The sequence below is a fragment of the Aspergillus multicolor genome, assembly GCF_047715735.1.
Source record: "Aspergillus multicolor strain CBS 133.54 unplaced genomic scaffold BDW74scaffold_20, whole genome shotgun sequence".
In the NCBI taxonomy this organism is placed as follows: Eukaryota; Fungi; Ascomycota; class Eurotiomycetes; order Eurotiales; family Aspergillaceae; genus Aspergillus; species Aspergillus multicolor.
This window is the reverse complement of record NW_027395971.1, coordinates 301502-317552: the sequence shown is the minus strand read 5'-3', so window position 1 is coordinate 317552 and position 16051 is coordinate 301502. Positions and strand designations below refer to the sequence as shown.

The 16051-nt window shown below is 49.6% G+C and overlaps 8 protein-coding genes across 8 annotated transcripts; 2 read left to right on the top strand and 6 right to left on the bottom strand.

The window, feature by feature from the left end:
- Window positions 1-121: 121 nt before the first annotated feature.
- BDW74DRAFT_156885 (uncharacterized protein) lies at window positions 122-675 on the bottom strand. Its single transcript, XM_073725058.1, has one exon. The coding sequence runs from the start codon at window positions 359-361 to the stop codon at window positions 158-160; it is 204 nt and encodes a 67-aa protein (XP_073581948.1). The 5' UTR covers window positions 362-675; the 3' UTR covers window positions 122-157.
- A 3766-nt stretch (window positions 676-4441) lies between these two features.
- BDW74DRAFT_156881 (DUF3716 domain-containing protein) lies at window positions 4442-4744 on the bottom strand (the record flags this gene model as incomplete). Its single annotated transcript, XM_073725057.1, has 1 exon — window positions 4442-4744. A coding segment is annotated over one exon (283 nt), but the record flags the coding sequence as incomplete, so codon positions are not given.
- A 293-nt stretch (window positions 4745-5037) lies between these two features.
- Window positions 5038-5486, top strand: BDW74DRAFT_156880 (uncharacterized protein). Its single transcript, XM_073725056.1, has one exon. The coding sequence runs from the start codon at window positions 5071-5073 to the stop codon at window positions 5299-5301; it is 231 nt and encodes a 76-aa protein (XP_073581946.1). The 5' UTR covers window positions 5038-5070; the 3' UTR covers window positions 5302-5486.
- A 571-nt stretch (window positions 5487-6057) lies between these two features.
- Window positions 6058-7208, top strand: BDW74DRAFT_180085 (DUF3716 domain-containing protein; the record flags this gene model as incomplete). The annotated part of the gene is made up of 2 exons (XM_073729644.1): window positions 6058-6247; window positions 6301-7208. The coding sequence occupies 2 exons, from the start codon at window positions 6058-6060 to the stop codon at window positions 7206-7208; spliced, it is 1098 nt and encodes a 365-aa protein (XP_073581945.1).
- Window positions 7209-7492: 284 nt separating this feature from the next.
- BDW74DRAFT_180084 (DUF3716 domain-containing protein) lies at window positions 7493-8586 on the bottom strand (the record flags this gene model as incomplete). The annotated part of the gene is made up of 3 exons (XM_073729643.1): window positions 7493-8034; window positions 8095-8427; window positions 8499-8586. 3 exons carry the CDS (start codon window positions 8584-8586, stop codon window positions 7493-7495), a joined length of 963 nt encoding a protein of 320 aa, XP_073581944.1.
- A 557-nt stretch (window positions 8587-9143) lies between these two features.
- Window positions 9144-10661, bottom strand: BDW74DRAFT_186513 (acyl-CoA dehydrogenase family protein; the record flags this gene model as incomplete). Its single annotated transcript, XM_073731278.1, has 4 exons — window positions 9144-9663; window positions 9717-9806; window positions 9876-10103; window positions 10154-10661. The coding sequence occupies 4 exons, from the start codon at window positions 10659-10661 to the stop codon at window positions 9149-9151; spliced, it is 1341 nt and encodes a 446-aa protein (XP_073581943.1). The 3' UTR covers window positions 9144-9148.
- A 398-nt stretch (window positions 10662-11059) lies between these two features.
- BDW74DRAFT_180082 (phosphotransferase family protein) lies at window positions 11060-12278 on the bottom strand (the record flags this gene model as incomplete). Its single annotated transcript, XM_073729642.1, has 3 exons — window positions 11060-11471; window positions 11539-11993; window positions 12057-12278. The coding sequence occupies 3 exons, from the start codon at window positions 12276-12278 to the stop codon at window positions 11060-11062; spliced, it is 1089 nt and encodes a 362-aa protein (XP_073581942.1).
- Window positions 12279-12841: 563 nt separating this feature from the next.
- BDW74DRAFT_156877 (putative protein kinase) lies at window positions 12842-15819 on the bottom strand. Its single transcript, XM_073725054.1, has one exon. It carries the CDS (start codon window positions 15344-15346, stop codon window positions 13085-13087), a length of 2262 nt encoding a protein of 753 aa, XP_073581941.1. The 5' UTR covers window positions 15347-15819; the 3' UTR covers window positions 12842-13084.
- Window positions 15820-16051: the final 232 nt, after the last annotated feature.

Genomic DNA, 16051 nt, shown 5'->3' with positions numbered 1-16051 from the left:
TCTCAAATACTCATTTCCAGCCCCATCTCCAAAAGCTGAAATAGCAAGCGGCTACTCTTTAGATTGGGATAATGTATTTCCTTCAAAGCCTGCCAGAAAGGGAGATGAGTATTCAAGATCTGCAATTTCAGCACACTACCTAGGCACTTCGGCAACACTAAACAAGCCCATCGACAAACCATAAGCACGAATACCAGTAAGTAGCAAACAAAGCAACATGAGTCATATCAACGCTTTCGGATTTGGCAGCAATGGTAGAGGCTACTGTGAGGGGCAGGAGGAGCAGTGCTGCACAGAGGATGCGTCTCACATTTTTCCGCAGATTGTTCGGTAAGTGAGAATGACTTGCGTGTCTAGCCATTGCCGAAATTGGTCGCCAAACGACTCGAGAATGCTATATTCGTTTTCAGGGCAGTGAAAAAAAAAGATAGCGTTTGTCCTCGTCCGTCGAGACAAGAGTGGTCTCCGAATGGATTTTGCGAAGCTGCTCGGTGATATCGGAAACGATCGAGTCTTCGATGGGACCAGGAAGGTGAAGTAAGATATGGATTCCGTCTTTTTCTTCTTTTGAGTCCATGCTTTCTTGTTCACAGACAGCGCGCAAGCTGTGCTTTTATATTTGCGGTCCCTCGAGGTCGCCGGTGCTTGGAGTAGTTCAGATAACCTGGAGTAATAATCTGGATAACACCAGCCCAGCAAACTCGCATACCAGCGGCAGGGATCAAGATCATATAATGAATTTCTTCTTAGGCGACATCAGTGGCGTTCACCTGTTGTGCTTGGAAGACGTCAGTCGCCTATTTCTTCCTCAAATCATTCGCAACAGAGCGGTCCACTTGACCTGTGCAGGCATGCAGACAGCGCATTCCTTGCTTTGGTCGGTTCAGATGGTCAGAAACCAGTGCTGTTACCTAGCTTGATCCCAGGGTCTCCTCTCCACCTAAGGCACCTACCTATAAGGCTATACCTGTTTCAAAGCCCGTTTGTCTGCCAAGCTGATTTCCCCGCGCCTCCCGACATACCGTATATTGCCGGCATGACAAGGCTCTGACCTGCATGAACAGCATAGCTGGTTAGCCGTATTGCTTCAGGGTCCGCCCTCTTCCAGCGTACCCTGGCTCGTCCCTCATGCTGTGCTATGGAAGCCGGTTCGTAATATATCCTAAATGGATAGAATCTTGTTCTCAAGAGACTCGACTAACGCAGCACCGCTTGACTGTTGGGAATTCCAGCTAAAGCTTTGGTTGCAACACCGTCTCCTGTTTCATCACCGCTCCCCTCACTCTGGCTCTTATGTTGGATTGCTCGTCTGGTTTCAAATCTGCGTCCGTCTCTATGTCCTGTTGAGAAGCGCAAGTGGCGAGTGCTGATGCACGTCGTTGCGAATGCCAGGTAGCATTCTGCTTGCAACGCCATCTCTTGTTATCTTGAGCTCTGACACCCGGGTAAGACCAAAGTCTGTATATTGGTGCCTACATTGGCCCCTGCTGATACCTATACCGGGACTGTAAGCTGGAGATGCAATAATGCTGGTCAGAATGTGAGGTGCTCGGCATAATGCTCATGGCCTCGTATCTGGTTTATGTAACGAGGGCAGTGTTGGGTCTCTAGAAGTCACGCCAAAACTCGCATAAGGGACCTGTCCGCCCTCTTTTGCTGACTCAGACGCAGTCTTTTGATAACGTAATTCCCGGTCGGTCGGTTCTTCCCGATCGGTCGGTCGTTTTCCCAGCAACCCTAATACTTAAAGAACATTAAATTCAGATAACTCCACCAATTCTTATTCAAATTAATTATATAAAACATTATTAAAAGCGCGATAATGTGTTCTTATATAACCCAGCTCTCTGCATCTTAAACATCTTGGTGGGGCGCGACTAGGTTAAGTTAAAGCTAGCAGGGCACTTGCGCTTAACCCCCCCCTTCCTGCCTAAATTTCATTATTTCTTAATAAAATAAGGTCTCGCGCTTCTTAAATTAAGAGGCCGTCTGTCGGTGTCATTTATCACTTAAATTATCCTTTTTTCTGCATATTATCTACTATAAATAAGCGGAGATCCTCGTTTTCCTGAGCCAGCAAGCTGGCATTGTAGATAGCCATCTCACACCCCTTTATAAATTAATCTAGCGCCTGCTTAAAGGGCGTTAACAGGCTCCGGGAGCCCTCCTTAAGAAGCTTTTTAATAAATAAAGCCTTTTAATTAACCTGGCAGACTGTATAGGGTGTACAGAGCTATGAGGAAGGAATTAAATCCCTACCTTTGCTAGAAGGGGGTGTAGGAGTTAACAGCTTTAACTTTAACTTATTAAGTACTACAGCGGGAGAATAGGGAACTATCCCAGTTGCCCTAAATCCGCTTTAAATATTCTCCTTAATAAAAACCTTCTCGTGTGCTTCTAAATAGGCCTTTAAGAAATCCAGCTTGTTAATAATATTAAATCCCAGGCGCCCTTTTTACTCAATAATCCCCCTATAAGCGCGCTTTAAGGAACCAAAACAACCAACATTAAGAGGTTGCAGGAGGTGAGATAAATAAGAAGGCATGCAAAATAATACTATATTATTCTCCTTGCAAGCAAAGTCAAAGGCAGGCGTCAGGTGGCTTCCGTGCCCGTCCAGAACTAGGAGGGAGTACCCCCCCGTCCTCCGCCCTTATATAGCTAGGATAAAGCATTTTTAAAGCCAGCAAAGGCCTATTGCATCCGTAGTCCACCCATTATCACTAACTTTGATTCTCCAGGCCGTAGGGAGAGAATATTCCTCGAACCATCCCTTAATATGGCGCTTTCCTTTAAAAATAATGATGAAGGGGATTGACCAACCCGTTAAATTAACGCATTCAATAGTTGTAACCCATTCCCAATTGCCTGGCTGTATAATCCATGGCTTGCCAGGCATCTCCGCTCAAGCTACCACCTTTATAGTTGCAATAAGCCCCATAGCAAACCCAGTTTCATCAAAATTATAAATATCTTCATTAAGTATTCCATGCTCAACTTTAACACGCTGTAGCTTATTAAAATATTAGCTAATTAACTTAGGATCTTCACATAAAGCTCTTTAATAATTAATCCTTCGAGTAAACCTGGATTTAACTTTAGGGCGCCTTTTTGTAAACTTTATTACCCAGTTCTTTCCAATGGGCGGATACAGCGCTAAGGAACCAGCATTATAAATAATTTAGGCCATCTCATAAACTCTGCAGGGCTTAGGGGCTGCTCCATGTATATTAAGTAATACTATTCATGTTATTAAAACCTCTTCTTGCTGTAGGGAGAGTCAGTGCCTGGGATTACAAAGTTCTGCTTAACTTTATTGGCCCTCCAGTCTTCCTCTAAGTATATTTATAGGAATGTTATATGCACGCGCTGCGGGCGCAATTTTTAAGTATTTTCCATTTTTTAAATCTTGTATTACGCAGGCAATTCTGCCCTCTTGCTTAATTAAATTTTAATTCTTTTTACGCGCTTTTAGTGGCATGGTGGTTAATTAAAAACAAAGGCAGGATACGCGATGAGTTTGTTAGGGAAAATAACCAACCGATCGGGAAGAACCGACCGACCGGGAATTACGTTAATGATAAATCATAACACCATGGAAAGATCGGGTCTAATCGGGTTGTCGAGTATGTGATGACGGATGGCATTCATGGCTAGATTTCGGATACTGACATTTGTCTAACCTCTTTCTTCATTGCCAGCCATTCGTGTACTTCACTGGGTGCAGTAGTGTGGGAATCTAAGAATCGCTTAGACACAATGGGCATATGATTAGTAAGGGATGAGCGGAACAAACTCTTTTGTAATCAGGGCCATTATCATACATCCTAGATGGCAATCCCCTCGCCTCTCTTCAATTTTACGGTTCCTGGCACAGCACCTAGCCGTCAGGACAATAGCCCTAACTGCAAATATATGGTGGTTCTGACGCACCTTTTTGTTCCGCCTTGAAGTATACATACATTCAGCAAGCCCAAATACTATCTCACATTTGGGGAAAAGGCCGGGGGTGCGTCACCGCTAAATCAACAAATGGGCAATGTTCATCGGCACCTAACGCCAGCTACATCAAACTTGACCCCACGGATCCTCTTCCTCCTCCATCTCCTCGAGCTTCCGGATTTGCTTCATGATGGTTGCTAAGTGGCCTTTCAAATCATCGGCGACGCCCCTGAGTAATGGAAAGTTGTGGATGGCCTCTCGACCTAAAGGAAACGGAAGGGCCTTGTAATGGCTGTGACCGCTAGCTTCGGAGGACGGCCGTGGAGTTGCCGTGACGGCACTCGCAGTTGTCGGGGTCATGTTCGCTCCGAGAGATTCTGTTATGGCGGTGGCGGACTCCATGCTCATGCTAAGCTTGGGACTGGCCTGCGCACGGTATGAAACCCCTAGTTGAAAGTAATCAACTAAATATGTCCACTTTGCACTTACTCAAAGACAAGGATAAAGGGCAAGCAATGATCACTTATAATTGGTACAAAGCTCACCGGATTGTCGGCAGTTAGCGCAAACTCCGCTATGATCTAATTCGACTTCCTCAACGCAGGTCTCCCAAAGTCCCCGCCCCTGTGAGCAAGGAACGCATGTTTTCTTGGCAACCACCCCCCTTGTCTGAATAAAGGCGGCCTCCATGTCCAGGATTGTTCCGAGCCAGGATCGAGGGCGCCCGGCTCTGTGCTCCTCACTAGTGTTGCAATTGTGGTCGAGGCTCAACATTCCGTTAGGCAAGGAATTTGTAGTCATTGAACTTCGCCAGTCCAAGTTTCGAAGCACAGGGCGCCTCGCGTCGTAATCAATGATCCTGTCTGGAAATGTGGAGGCTGGATGGAAAGGTTATCCACTGTGAGTCTCAGCTCCCGGCCTGCTCGTTGCTCTAAGATTAATAAATATGGCACACCAGTGAAATAGTACGTGGGGTGGACAATGTAGTACTCACGCTGAACTGCTAAGCTGGCCCCATCCCTGCCTCCTTGTGTGCCCCCTATCTCCCGGCGTATACCTGTCGATAGGTCTATTAAATCTATCGATCGGTATAGATCTGTCCCGACGCTTTCGGTTTCGGCCGCCTCTATGCCTACGCCTGCGGCCGTCCTGATCAGATTGCTTCTGACCATTGTTGTCCCTCTGTTTGTCCCCAGCTTTCGGCTCGGTACTAAAAAGCTAAACTCTGGGCTCGGCATTATGAAGTCCAGCTACGGTAGGCAGCTCATCGTCGGAAGAGTAGTGATCATCATTGTTACGGCGTTTCTTTCGTGCGGTACCCAAGTCGACCCCAGATTTGGAACTGGAGCTAGACCCTGAGGTGCTCGAGGTGGTGCATCGGTCTTCCGGCCCTGGTCTCTCAATCTCAAATTCGGCACTCGGATGGTTGTTCGGCGTATAGCTTGGTGCAACGGCGGGGCTGATAGTATGGTGGTTGATATCCTGATGAATTTCTTCGCCCAAGGTGATATGTTCTTGATATTCAAGCTAATCGAGAGCTCGAGAGACGGGCTTGATCCTGTACATAATACTAGGAGTATCCAACAAACTCAGCCAGCTACAATGACCAGTCAGTTTAGGAAGGATAGAATGAGAGCGTGCTGGGACCACTGGACACGCAACGATTGAGGTACCGATGGGACCTAAGTGTTTCAAAGACCCTGGCTACCAAAGAAGATGAAGCCCGTGGGTAGTGAAAGAACAGCGAGAAAAGCAAATAGTCCTTCTGTTCTGATACGATGGATGGTTCGCGAAGAAGAGAGGAAGAGGGTGTTAGGCTCTGGGGAGACTCAGGATGGTAGCCGGAAATACAAGGCTCGGAAGGTGAGAAGGATTCTCGGGTAGTGGGATAACCACCACGTCTGAGACAACTCAATGCCATATAAATGACGAACTATCCAAGTCAAAGTGTTACCGCATCTGCTAACACACGAAATGCTGATAGCACTATTGTCTAGTGATCACTCAAGAAGAACACTACATTTGTCTATATTCAATCTGATCCCAGCTCTTGTCTTTCATTCTCTCGGCACCTTCCAATACGCGATATCCTTGTACACTCAAAAGGTACTAGCTATGGCGTACGCAACTCGCAGAAGCGACGACCTTCCCGAGTTCTTCGTCTATCGACCAGTCCTTTCAAGGAACTTGAAGGGCTCGAAGCGCCCCCTAGACGACGACTTTGCCCTTCAGCCAATCTACACGGCGGCTCGCAAACGGGCAAGCACAGAGCCAAAGGGGTGGCTTTCCGGCTCGTCAACCCAGCGTGAGTGTTGTTTCGGCGGAACTACATAATGCTAACCAATTCCATCCGAACAGTTACCGGTCTCGACTCCGACGATCTTCCTTATGCCCCGTCTAACACTACGCACCCTGCTATTCTCCATTATCTGGATCTACCCGTCCAGAGAAAATTGGATTGGCGTCTTGATTACTACGGCATGCCAAAGCGCAGAGATCTTGCGTATATTAAATCATTGGTTTCAGCATTCGCGCAGACCCGTGGAGACATAGCGGAGGCTCCCTGCACTGCTTGCCAACAAGGCAAAGGACCCTGGACCATGTGTGTGGCCAGGTCTGATATGGTAGATGGGGTTTCTGCTAGGTCTTGCGCAAACTGCCGGTTCAGTGCACGCCCGGGCTGTAGTCTCAGTACGTATCTCACCTATGTCCCGTTTCTGCTCCCGCTGATGCAAGATCCAGTGACTAGCGACGATAACGATTCAGTTAGAGCCTCGGTAATTTCTGAGACTCCTCGTGATATCCAGACCTACAAAGCACAGACGCCTTACCTTACCCCTCCTGGAACAGAAAAATTCTCGGTGATGCCTAGCACTCCTCCTCGCGATGCTCAGACTTACGAACCAGAAACACCTTCCCTTACGCCTCCTGTGACGGAAATTCGGAAGGAAACTTCCACCCGTCTTCGTCTATTCCTGCGTCCCTCGGATTCGGAAATTGGAAATGCGACTGCAAACACTGACTCAATGATAATCAAATCCGAGATGGAGAATAGTCCAGCTCCAGCACAGAGGGTTTCCTCTCGCCATGAAGGCAAGGTCATCCCCTTTCCCCTTGACCCTTCTATTTTCAACGACCTGGCTCTCTTGAAAGTTGCTGCGGTGGACCTGGCGGCTCATTTTGCGTTGGTGGAGAGACGGATTAACCAGCTTGAAGAGGAGGAGCTCAAGAAGAAAGATATTGTGAACCCCTGGGATCTCCTATAAGTTGCACGTAGTGGACTATGTCTTTTTTATTTGTTCTGCGGAATCTTGTTCGCCGTTATCGCTGCGTGACTATTGCCGGACTGGCCGGCAATTTAGGCCATCACTTTGATCTCAGAATGTGAGCAGAATTGCCTTATTGAGAGTTTATCTGCCGGTTTGGCTATCAAAGTAAACTTCCAATAGGTCACCGATACATACAAAGGACATCGTAATAAAATCTGACCTGCAACTGCATAGAAGATCTCCCAAGCAACCCAACAAACATTAGACCCTTTCTCAAGGCTTTACCCCTCAAGCCACGGTTTCCATGGGCTCCAACCCTTCTTCTGCTTACCCCTCTGCTCCTTGTTAATCTCCAGTTGCGTGATCCGTCTCTGCAATGCGAGACCAACTCTAACCAAGTCGGACCGCGTTCGTTTCAAGCGAGGAAGGTCCTCGTACGCACTAGCCGGAAGAAGAGCCTCCAGATCTGTAGTCTCCTCATCTTCAGCAGCGGTCTGCCCAGAAGTACCCATTGTAGGAGTATGTTGTTCGCCGTCGCCTTGATTTTCATCAACCGTAGACAATGTCGTGGCCCGCGAAGCAACAGGACCAGGCCGGCGCCGAAATCGAGATTTCGACCTGGGGTTCGTTGGGCCTTGCGGGTAAGGATCATTCCCGGGGCTAGCGTATCGCCTAGGGGCCAGTTGCTTCTTTTTTATAGGGAGAATTGGATTGGGTTTCTCGAGTTCGGCTTGAAGATGGATCTGGGACTGGCTTTGCGGGGCGATGAAATTGCGTGTGCGGCGTTTCGGAAGTGTAGTTAACTCATCAGCTGGCGCTGGGGCTTATGGGCACTGTCAGAAGCTGGACATCAAGTGAGACGGCAGGGTATAAGTACACTTACCAGAAGCATGGTTGCACTCCGTCTCTCTCCCATCGAAGAAGCAATTTGTACAAGCCCTGTCCGTCGACGTCCACTTTGCAAAGCCCAGATGCTCTCTGGCGATGCAGGTATCCCAAGGCCCCTTCTCTTCCGTGCAAGGATGGCAAAGGGTTACGGCAGCCTCTCCGCGCGTGTGTGCATAGGCAGCTTGAAGTTGGCAGCCTTCGTTGAGCGCCTGTTGCTTCTCGTTCCGCCAGTCTAGATTCCTGCGGGTTGGAAAAGTCTCGTAGTGCTTGACGACGGGGTCTTCTGTGTCGTCAGGTGCCCATGGCTGATTGTCCGAGGTGAGGTTTGCTAGGTCCGCGGTCATGGTATTAGCACACTGCTCACTGCCCAATGTAGGGAAGTTCTTTGGTTTGGCTCACCCGGGACTCTGAACCACTTCCCGTTCGCGGTGCCTTCCTGGTCATGGTCAGCACGCTTGGAGGAGCTCGGACCTGGGTTAGTGGACATTATGGCGTTGACTGTGCTCTTCGTTCTTCGGGCCAGGTTGATACGGAATAACTGAGTATACGCTGAAGATAAGTGATTGCTTCGTCTCGGACTCGCGTTCTGTTTGGATCTTATGAAGAAATGGCTGTCGGTGGACTTCTGTGCAAGTAGCAAGAGTATTTCGGTGATGATTTGGATTCTGCTGAGCAAGTGGGGAGAGTGGTTGGGAGAGAAGGAGGACAAGATGGCAGACGAAGGTAGATATACCCCAGATGTGCCCATGGTCTGAAAGACGAACGGGGTGAAAAGAGGGCCATGGTCTCAATAGCCAGGGTACAAAGGCTTCGTAACAGCGTAGGGAGAAAGGAGCACAAGAGATGTTGAAGGGGAAATACACGGGCTGTGCAGAAGGGGTCAGAAAGCTCAAAGGCTCGCCGCAACTTTAGACTGTCTGGCGCCTTCTAGTCCAGCGCTGCAATCAGGCTAGTCTACACAATGTCCACCGTATTCGCGTTTGAAATCTCAGCTAGTGCGCTCAGCAAAAAGCAGCCGTCACGCCACATGATCTGGGGTACTATGGACATTACAGATTCGCCTTCTCTCTCTCCTTCCTCTCGAGCGAAGCTTTCCTGGTTCCCAGCGCCTTCATCTCCTCCTGCAAGGCCAATCCCATCATGATCTCCTCGCTCCCACCGCCGACAACATGAACCCTCGCATCACGACTGATCTGCTCGATACGCGCGCCCTTCCCGGCACGGTTATACCCAGCTCCACCGAGAATCTGCTGCGCTTCCCGGACACTCTTCTCTAGGGCTCTGGTCGACATGACCTTCAACAGCGCAGTCATTCCGCCGATCCGCACGTCGTCGACCTTCTCGTTCTTCGTATTTTCGATAATGTTCACCAGCTGCTCCATAAATGCATAAGCCGGCTCAATCATCAGCCCGAATTTGAATATCTTCGCTTGGATTGCCTGTCGGCTGATCAGGGGCGCTCCGAACGTCTGCCGTTGGCTGGCGTAGCTGAAGGCATCTTCTGCGCAGACACGTGCAAGGCGGAGAGAGGCGCAGGCTAGAGAGAGTCGCTCGGGGTTGAAGTCTGCGAGTGTCAGCTGTCGTTTATCTTGCCTGGTATGTTTGGGATGTGCATACTAGACATGATAAGTGGAAACCCCTTATTCTCCTCCCCGATCAAATGGTCAATGGGGACACGCACGTCGTCAAATTCAATAAATGTTGAGCCTGATGATATCCTGTCAGTCCATATCTTATCTCCTCATGATTACGCTGACAGCTTCCTCCAAAACATACCGCTCGCGTTGACTCCAGAATTGTGCATCCTCCTCCTACGCACACCCTTCGCTTTCAGCGGAATAACCAGCAAACTAATCCCACTCCTGCCAGCGCCACCAGTCCTCACCGCTGCAGTGCAATAGTCTGCCCAAATACCATTCGTGATCCATTTCTTCGATCCGTTGACAAGGTAATAGTCGCCTTGGCGAACTGCTGTCGCGCGGATGTTTGCTACATCGGAACCAGCTACACTCTGTCAGTCGATTGCCCTGGAACTTGGACAGAAGGAGACATACCATCTGGCTCCGTAATCCCCAGACAGAACCGAACCTCCCCCCTCGCAACACCCGGTAACCACCGCCGTCTCTGCTCCGGCGTCCCAAACCGCGCAATAGGCGGACACCCGATCGAATTCCCACTACCAAGACCCCAAATCACACCGACAAAGCCAACGCGATTCAGCTCGTCAGCGACAATAAGCCCACACCAGGTATCCCATTTGTCCCTTGGGACATTCCCGGGTAATGATAGGTTCGCGGCATCTTCAGCTGTCGTCAGGGGGTGTACGATTGTGAAGCCGTGCTGCGCATGCGCTTTGTATACTTTTGCCGGGACCTCGCCTGCTTCTTCCCATTCCTGCGCGGATGGTGCAATGTGTGTGTCAACGTAATCTCTGACCCAAGCGCGGAGGGCGTAGTGTGTTTCGTTGTAGTAGGGGTTTGCGATGGCGAGTTGCGGCAGGAGGGGTTCGGAGTAAGGGCTTGTTGGGAAGTGGGCTAGCGGTGATATCTTTTTGTCTTCCATGTTTCGTAGGGGGTTTGAAGGTGGATGTTGAGCGTAGTGTGGTTAAAGAGCTGACGTTGAGACCATTTTAGGGGTGCAGTGTCGATCATGCGGGGAACGAGCCGAGGCCCGCGGTTTCTTAGCTGCACGACGAACACTCCAATGTATACACACCCTGATATATGCACTGTAGAAGACTCATACTTGTTCCTGTGTGTAACCTGCGTGGTTTACTTTGCTGTGCTCGCCTTTCTTCCACATCTACATCATCGGCTTCTCCGAACGGCCCTGAGAAGCTATACTTTGTACACTAGAGGCGGGACCCCGAAGAGAAAAATAAAGGGCTAAAATGTGGTTATTTCTGGCTATATATAATGATAAAATATTCACCAAAGTGCTGAAAAGGCCTTATTGAAATATTAGCCGAACAGACAGGCAAATAACGTCTCTTCGATCCCCTTCCGATCCCCTTCCGCACCCATAACAATAAGCTCTTTCCCAAAGTCCACGACCTGATCAATCTGCTCCTTCGGGTGACCCTTCGGTGCATAAGCAATCCAGTGGAAGAAGTTCTCGCCGATGTGGGCCACGGTCCGGTAGACCTCGTCCTCGCTCAAAGGTGGGTAGCGAGCTACAAAGGCTCTGAGGAGCGTGAGAGGCGCATCGCGGTCGGTAAAGCAATTCTGCATGTACAGGTCGGCAAGTATGTTTCCGACATCGCGCGTAAAGTCGTCATAGCAGCATATTTCCCAGTCGATAACCGCGAGCGAGCAGGAGTCGGCTTGTTCGGTGGTTGACGTGGATGCGGACGATGGGGCTTGGAATAACATACTATGGCTTGATCAGTACCAGGGAACAGGTAGAAGCGCATAAAGCATTTATAAAAGGTCTTGCATACTTTCGTGTGGAGAAGTCCCCATGAACCACCACATCACTGTTTTGCGGTCTCTGGAACAAGAGGTCCTTGACATATCGCCGGACTTTTTGGTCGTCGCATTGTCGCTCAACTGACTGCATTTTCACCGCAGCAAGATCGCGGTTAGACGAGTCACTGTTCATCCGAACCACATCCGCCAGATTTGGTTCAATCTCGCCCTCTGAGAGCGCGTGGAATCGGGCTAACCAGATTCCTATTGCCTCTCCTAGCGCTATAAGCGTCTTCTCGTCGTGGGATATCGTTGGATCCGCCAGCCAAGCGTGCAAGGTGCAGTCGTGAGGAAAGTCCTGGACGATTTGCGTGTTTTCCTTCGAGAGGTAGTGGTAGACCTCCGGACTCTGAATCGTAACCGGCCCGTGTCGAACTTGGCAAACTGAAGTTTGTGGAAGGGCTCTCAGAAGGGATTGCTCTGTATTCTTCAGTTCATCTATTAGCGGGCGCTCACATCAGCTACGATGGGGTTAAGCGGGATAACATACACACCGCGCAGTGGACATCATCCGGTCAGGCAACTTGTCAAGCTCCTTCTCAGCATGCTTGATTATGACGCTATCGGTTCCATCTTCAAGGGCACGGTCGAGCTTCCCACGGAATGTTGCGTTCGCAATACCTCCGCTTACTTCGCTGATAGAAGAACAGGGGAACGGGGTGTCTCGGGTAGAATGGAGGACGTATTGGTCTCGGGTCGCAGTATCTGCCATCGTTGGAACGATTACTGATAAGCTAGTTCTGTGTATGACCTGTTCAGAGAGATGCGAAGGATGTTTGTTCAGAGAAGCAGCTGAGAGAAGGGTTCGGCGACGAGGACTTCAAAAGGAGAGCATTTGTAGTCACGCGATGAGCCCATCGACTCCCCATGATATCTCTGCGTAGATCATGATGTATGGCATTGTCATGTTCGCAGATCAAATAAAGGTGACGCCGTGACGGTGCCTTGGGATGGGCCTTGTATCCACAGTGGAGCAATTGAAGCGCGCGAAGGAAATCGATCGCAGGTCGATGATCCCAAATTCGATTCTAGCGGCAGATCTTCTCTGGAGAAGTGGGCAAGCGGCGGATTGTCTATTCCTCAGGTACGTCATTGTTAGATAGCAGCAGGTCCAAATGCCTCGCGATCAGCAGTCGTAAGTGATGTACAGGGTGAACTCACCTTTTGACTGTACACGGCCATGGAAGCCCATTACATGGCACAATGAAGCATCGACTATTGACTAGGGGCATGAGAACTCGCCGCAGTCGATGACTTCTAGCTATACCGCGGAGTCTAGGTAATCTGCGGGTCGTTCCTTCTGTATAGAGGCAGAGCCACCTCAAGATCGTCGACTGGCAATGGTCAATTTGCGGCTACTTACTTAGATGCATGATTTGTAAAATCTTTTGGCTATACGCTGTCTATATACAGGACGAACCAAAGCCGGAGACTTTGATCCTTGGTCATAAGCAATGCGTGCAAGAAGAACTAAGAAGTGGGAATACATAGTTGTACCGACTGTTCCGTATCAAAGGTTCAGACAAGGGCCGCGGCTGTAAGCGCAGTCAGCAGCCCATGGAGATGCTCCTGTACGTCCGAGCACCTCCATCGACTAGCGGGCTGCAGCTCCAACATCCCCGTGATACACGTCCTCAGCAATTCCGCGACAGTCTCCCCGGTTGGCAAGACTATCTGGCCTTGGTCAACCTTTTTATCAAAGTCCGTGGGGAAAACAGGCCGTTCGCGGACTGTTCCGCTGGACGTCGGTCTCTGTACTCCCTTCGTCAATCCCGTTAAGACCATTTGCCGCTCCATCTTTGTGTTTATGCGGTAAACTAGTTCTAATAGAATGACACCGAGGGCGTATACATCAAGCGATTCGTCAACGGTGTAGTCGAAATAATTTTCGCTTGGTCGGGTAGGTCCGGCTTTTTCCATTAGCCCGTGGTCATGGGCAGGCGGGCAGTAGAATTCCGTGCCGACGATGCGGTTGAGTTTCGGAATGACATTTCCAGGACCTTCAGTTTCCGGCGAGCGGTCGTTCAGATGGGATAAATCGGCGACGAGCCCAAAGTCGCCTATGCGCGGGTGAGAGAAGTTGGAGCAGACGCCCATCTTAGATAAACAGGGTAAGCACCCTTTTGCATTTCTTTCTTCGGCGCACGAAAGGAAAATGTTAGCGGGTTTGAGATCACGATGTATGATCCCTTTGGAGTGAAGATAGTCAACACCAGCCATGATCTTAAGAAAGAGATTCAACGATGGAGTGAGGTGATAGCAGTGTCGGCGAAGTGGAGTATGAGGATCCTCTGCTTGGTGTTGGCTCAGGTAGGAACTGAGTGGGATCGGATAAAGTGACATCTGGATATGTAGGACCACGGCAGGGAGTGCTTCTCCGGTTCGGTTTCTGCGTTGGATTTGTAGTTGGGATTGGTCATGGCTGAAGCCATCGGTAAATATATCTCCATCGGACGCGCCGAATGTTGAAAGCTGGCTGTATGTAGGCTCGCTGAAGTTACGAGGGATCGACTCAACGTCATCTTCGAGACTGCATGCTAGTGGCTTTTGAGACGTTTGGGATGTATTAGATGCATTGGTGCTCACGCGAGAATCAACTGACTCGTCCTCAGTGGACTGTTGCTGGCCATCGCGTGAGCTCTCAAAGACAATTCCAAAGCTTTCATCGCCCGAAGGTTGGTAGGGTTCGCTGCCCTGGGAGTTTTCATATGCAAGCTTTTCTGGCTTCTTAGGAGGAATGTGAATGCGTGGGTAGTGAGGATGCTCAATCCAAGCTGAGTAGTACCGTACGACATTCGCGTGTTCTAACTTAGCAAGCGTGCGAATTTCCTTCATTATGTTTTCGAGCTGATTCTCATTTCCACCTTGCAACTGCTGAAGCCGCTTCTGACTAAGGGGTATTTTCTTGATTGCATAGTCCTGTCCGTCCATGTGATTCTTCACATGATATACTTCTCCGAATGATCCTCGTCCGACGACACGAATTTCAGAAAAGTCCACTTCGTATCGAGAGTTTGCGCCGTTGAAATGTCTGGGATTCAGGTCGAACAGCGGAAAGTTGGTGGGTGAACTCCCCAGAAGTGGCAACGGGCGTGGAATTCGTCGCGGGTCAAGTCGAAATTCCTCTAAGGTGGAAATCTTGTCTGCTCCAGGCCGTGATCGAAGATCCAGCGGGCCGACTGGGCCCTCCAATCGTAAGCTTGGCGTGGCCTCTGTGTGATGCGCCCCTCTTGTCTTCGAAGCCAAAACAAGGTCACCGCCTCCTTCGACCATGGCAGGTTTCTTCTCCTGTATATCCAGGCCTTCCAGCGCAGATAACCCCAGGGCATCAAGGTTGTCGCGATAGTATTGCCTTGTTGGCCCGAGTTGATCTGTATCAACTCCCTCAGCTAGAACTCCGTGGCTCGAAAGAAATTTAGACTTGTACAGGAACATCTTCTTTCCAATGTACTGCGCCTCGGGCGACTCTCGGGTATACCGATTGCGTGATCCATGTTGTCGGTTCAGGAGATCCGCAGCTTTGGTAAAGCAGTAGAATTCAAGTAGAGCGGAAGTCATCAGGTTGGAGTGGCTCTCGGCGTCCGCATCGAGCAGGTCTTTAATGTCACTGCCCTCAATTGTATCTTCTGACGGCTCATCCGGACGTGTCCCAATTGTCGAATTCTCAGAAGAACTCCGCCTGCCCTTAGCCTCTAACTCCGTAGCTACTTCATGATCGCTCTCATCAGAACTCGATGCAGAGTCGGAGGATATATCCGCGGCCGATCTGAACATGGACATGGTTGATAATGAATGTGCAGTGCGCGAAATCAAATCAAACGGGGCCGAATCATGCCCTTGAACGCGGAAAGGGACCAGCCATCTAGATGTTAAGAACAAACACTGGATCGATGACGGTGGAGGTAGCGTAGATAGGTAAGGCGGCCGATCTCGCAGAGCCGCAAGAACCGACCAGGATAAACAAACTGGAAATGGCAAAGTTCCGACCAACGCAGAGACAAGGGATCTTTAAAATAGACAACGTGGACGTTGAAAATGCCACGATGTCTTTCAAAATCAACAATGTGACTACCGGTACCGCCCTTTCGATCGGATTCTATGAGTTGCTGATCACAGGGCGTCCACTAGGCAGCGAATACGAGCCCAATGTGTCGAGCCTTGCAGGGAAGAAGGCGAAGAAAATAGGAAAATTCCTTGTTGATTGTATTTGCTTGAAAGTATAGATATCGACCGTGGTTCGTGGCTCGTGGGTTAGAGAAGGTTGAGAATGACATAGGTTTGCCACGCCCTGCGATCAGTTTCCGTGACTCAGTTTCTGCGGCGTGGCTTGCTGCCTCAGAAGTCAGGCAGAAAACAATTATGGTCAACAAAGGGCATTGAGTCAGGTGTGGGTGGTCACACTTTAAAGCAGTTTTTCAAAGGCATAAAGAGAGAATCCTTCGATATACTTCCAGTCACCAGGTCAATGCCCTCGTGAAGAAGGGC

What these genes read in the sequence shown, in the direction of transcription:
- BDW74DRAFT_156885 (XM_073725058.1), bottom strand. Translation starts at nt 361, where the DNA reads ATGGCTAGACACGCAAGTCATTCTCACTTACCGAACAATCTGCGGAAA.
- BDW74DRAFT_156880 (XM_073725056.1), top strand. Translation starts at nt 5,071, where the DNA reads ATGCCTACGCCTGCGGCCGTCCTGATCAGATTGCTTCTGACCATTGTT.
- BDW74DRAFT_156877 (XM_073725054.1), bottom strand. Translation starts at nt 15,346, where the DNA reads ATGTCCATGTTCAGATCGGCCGCGGATATATCCTCCGACTCTGCATCG.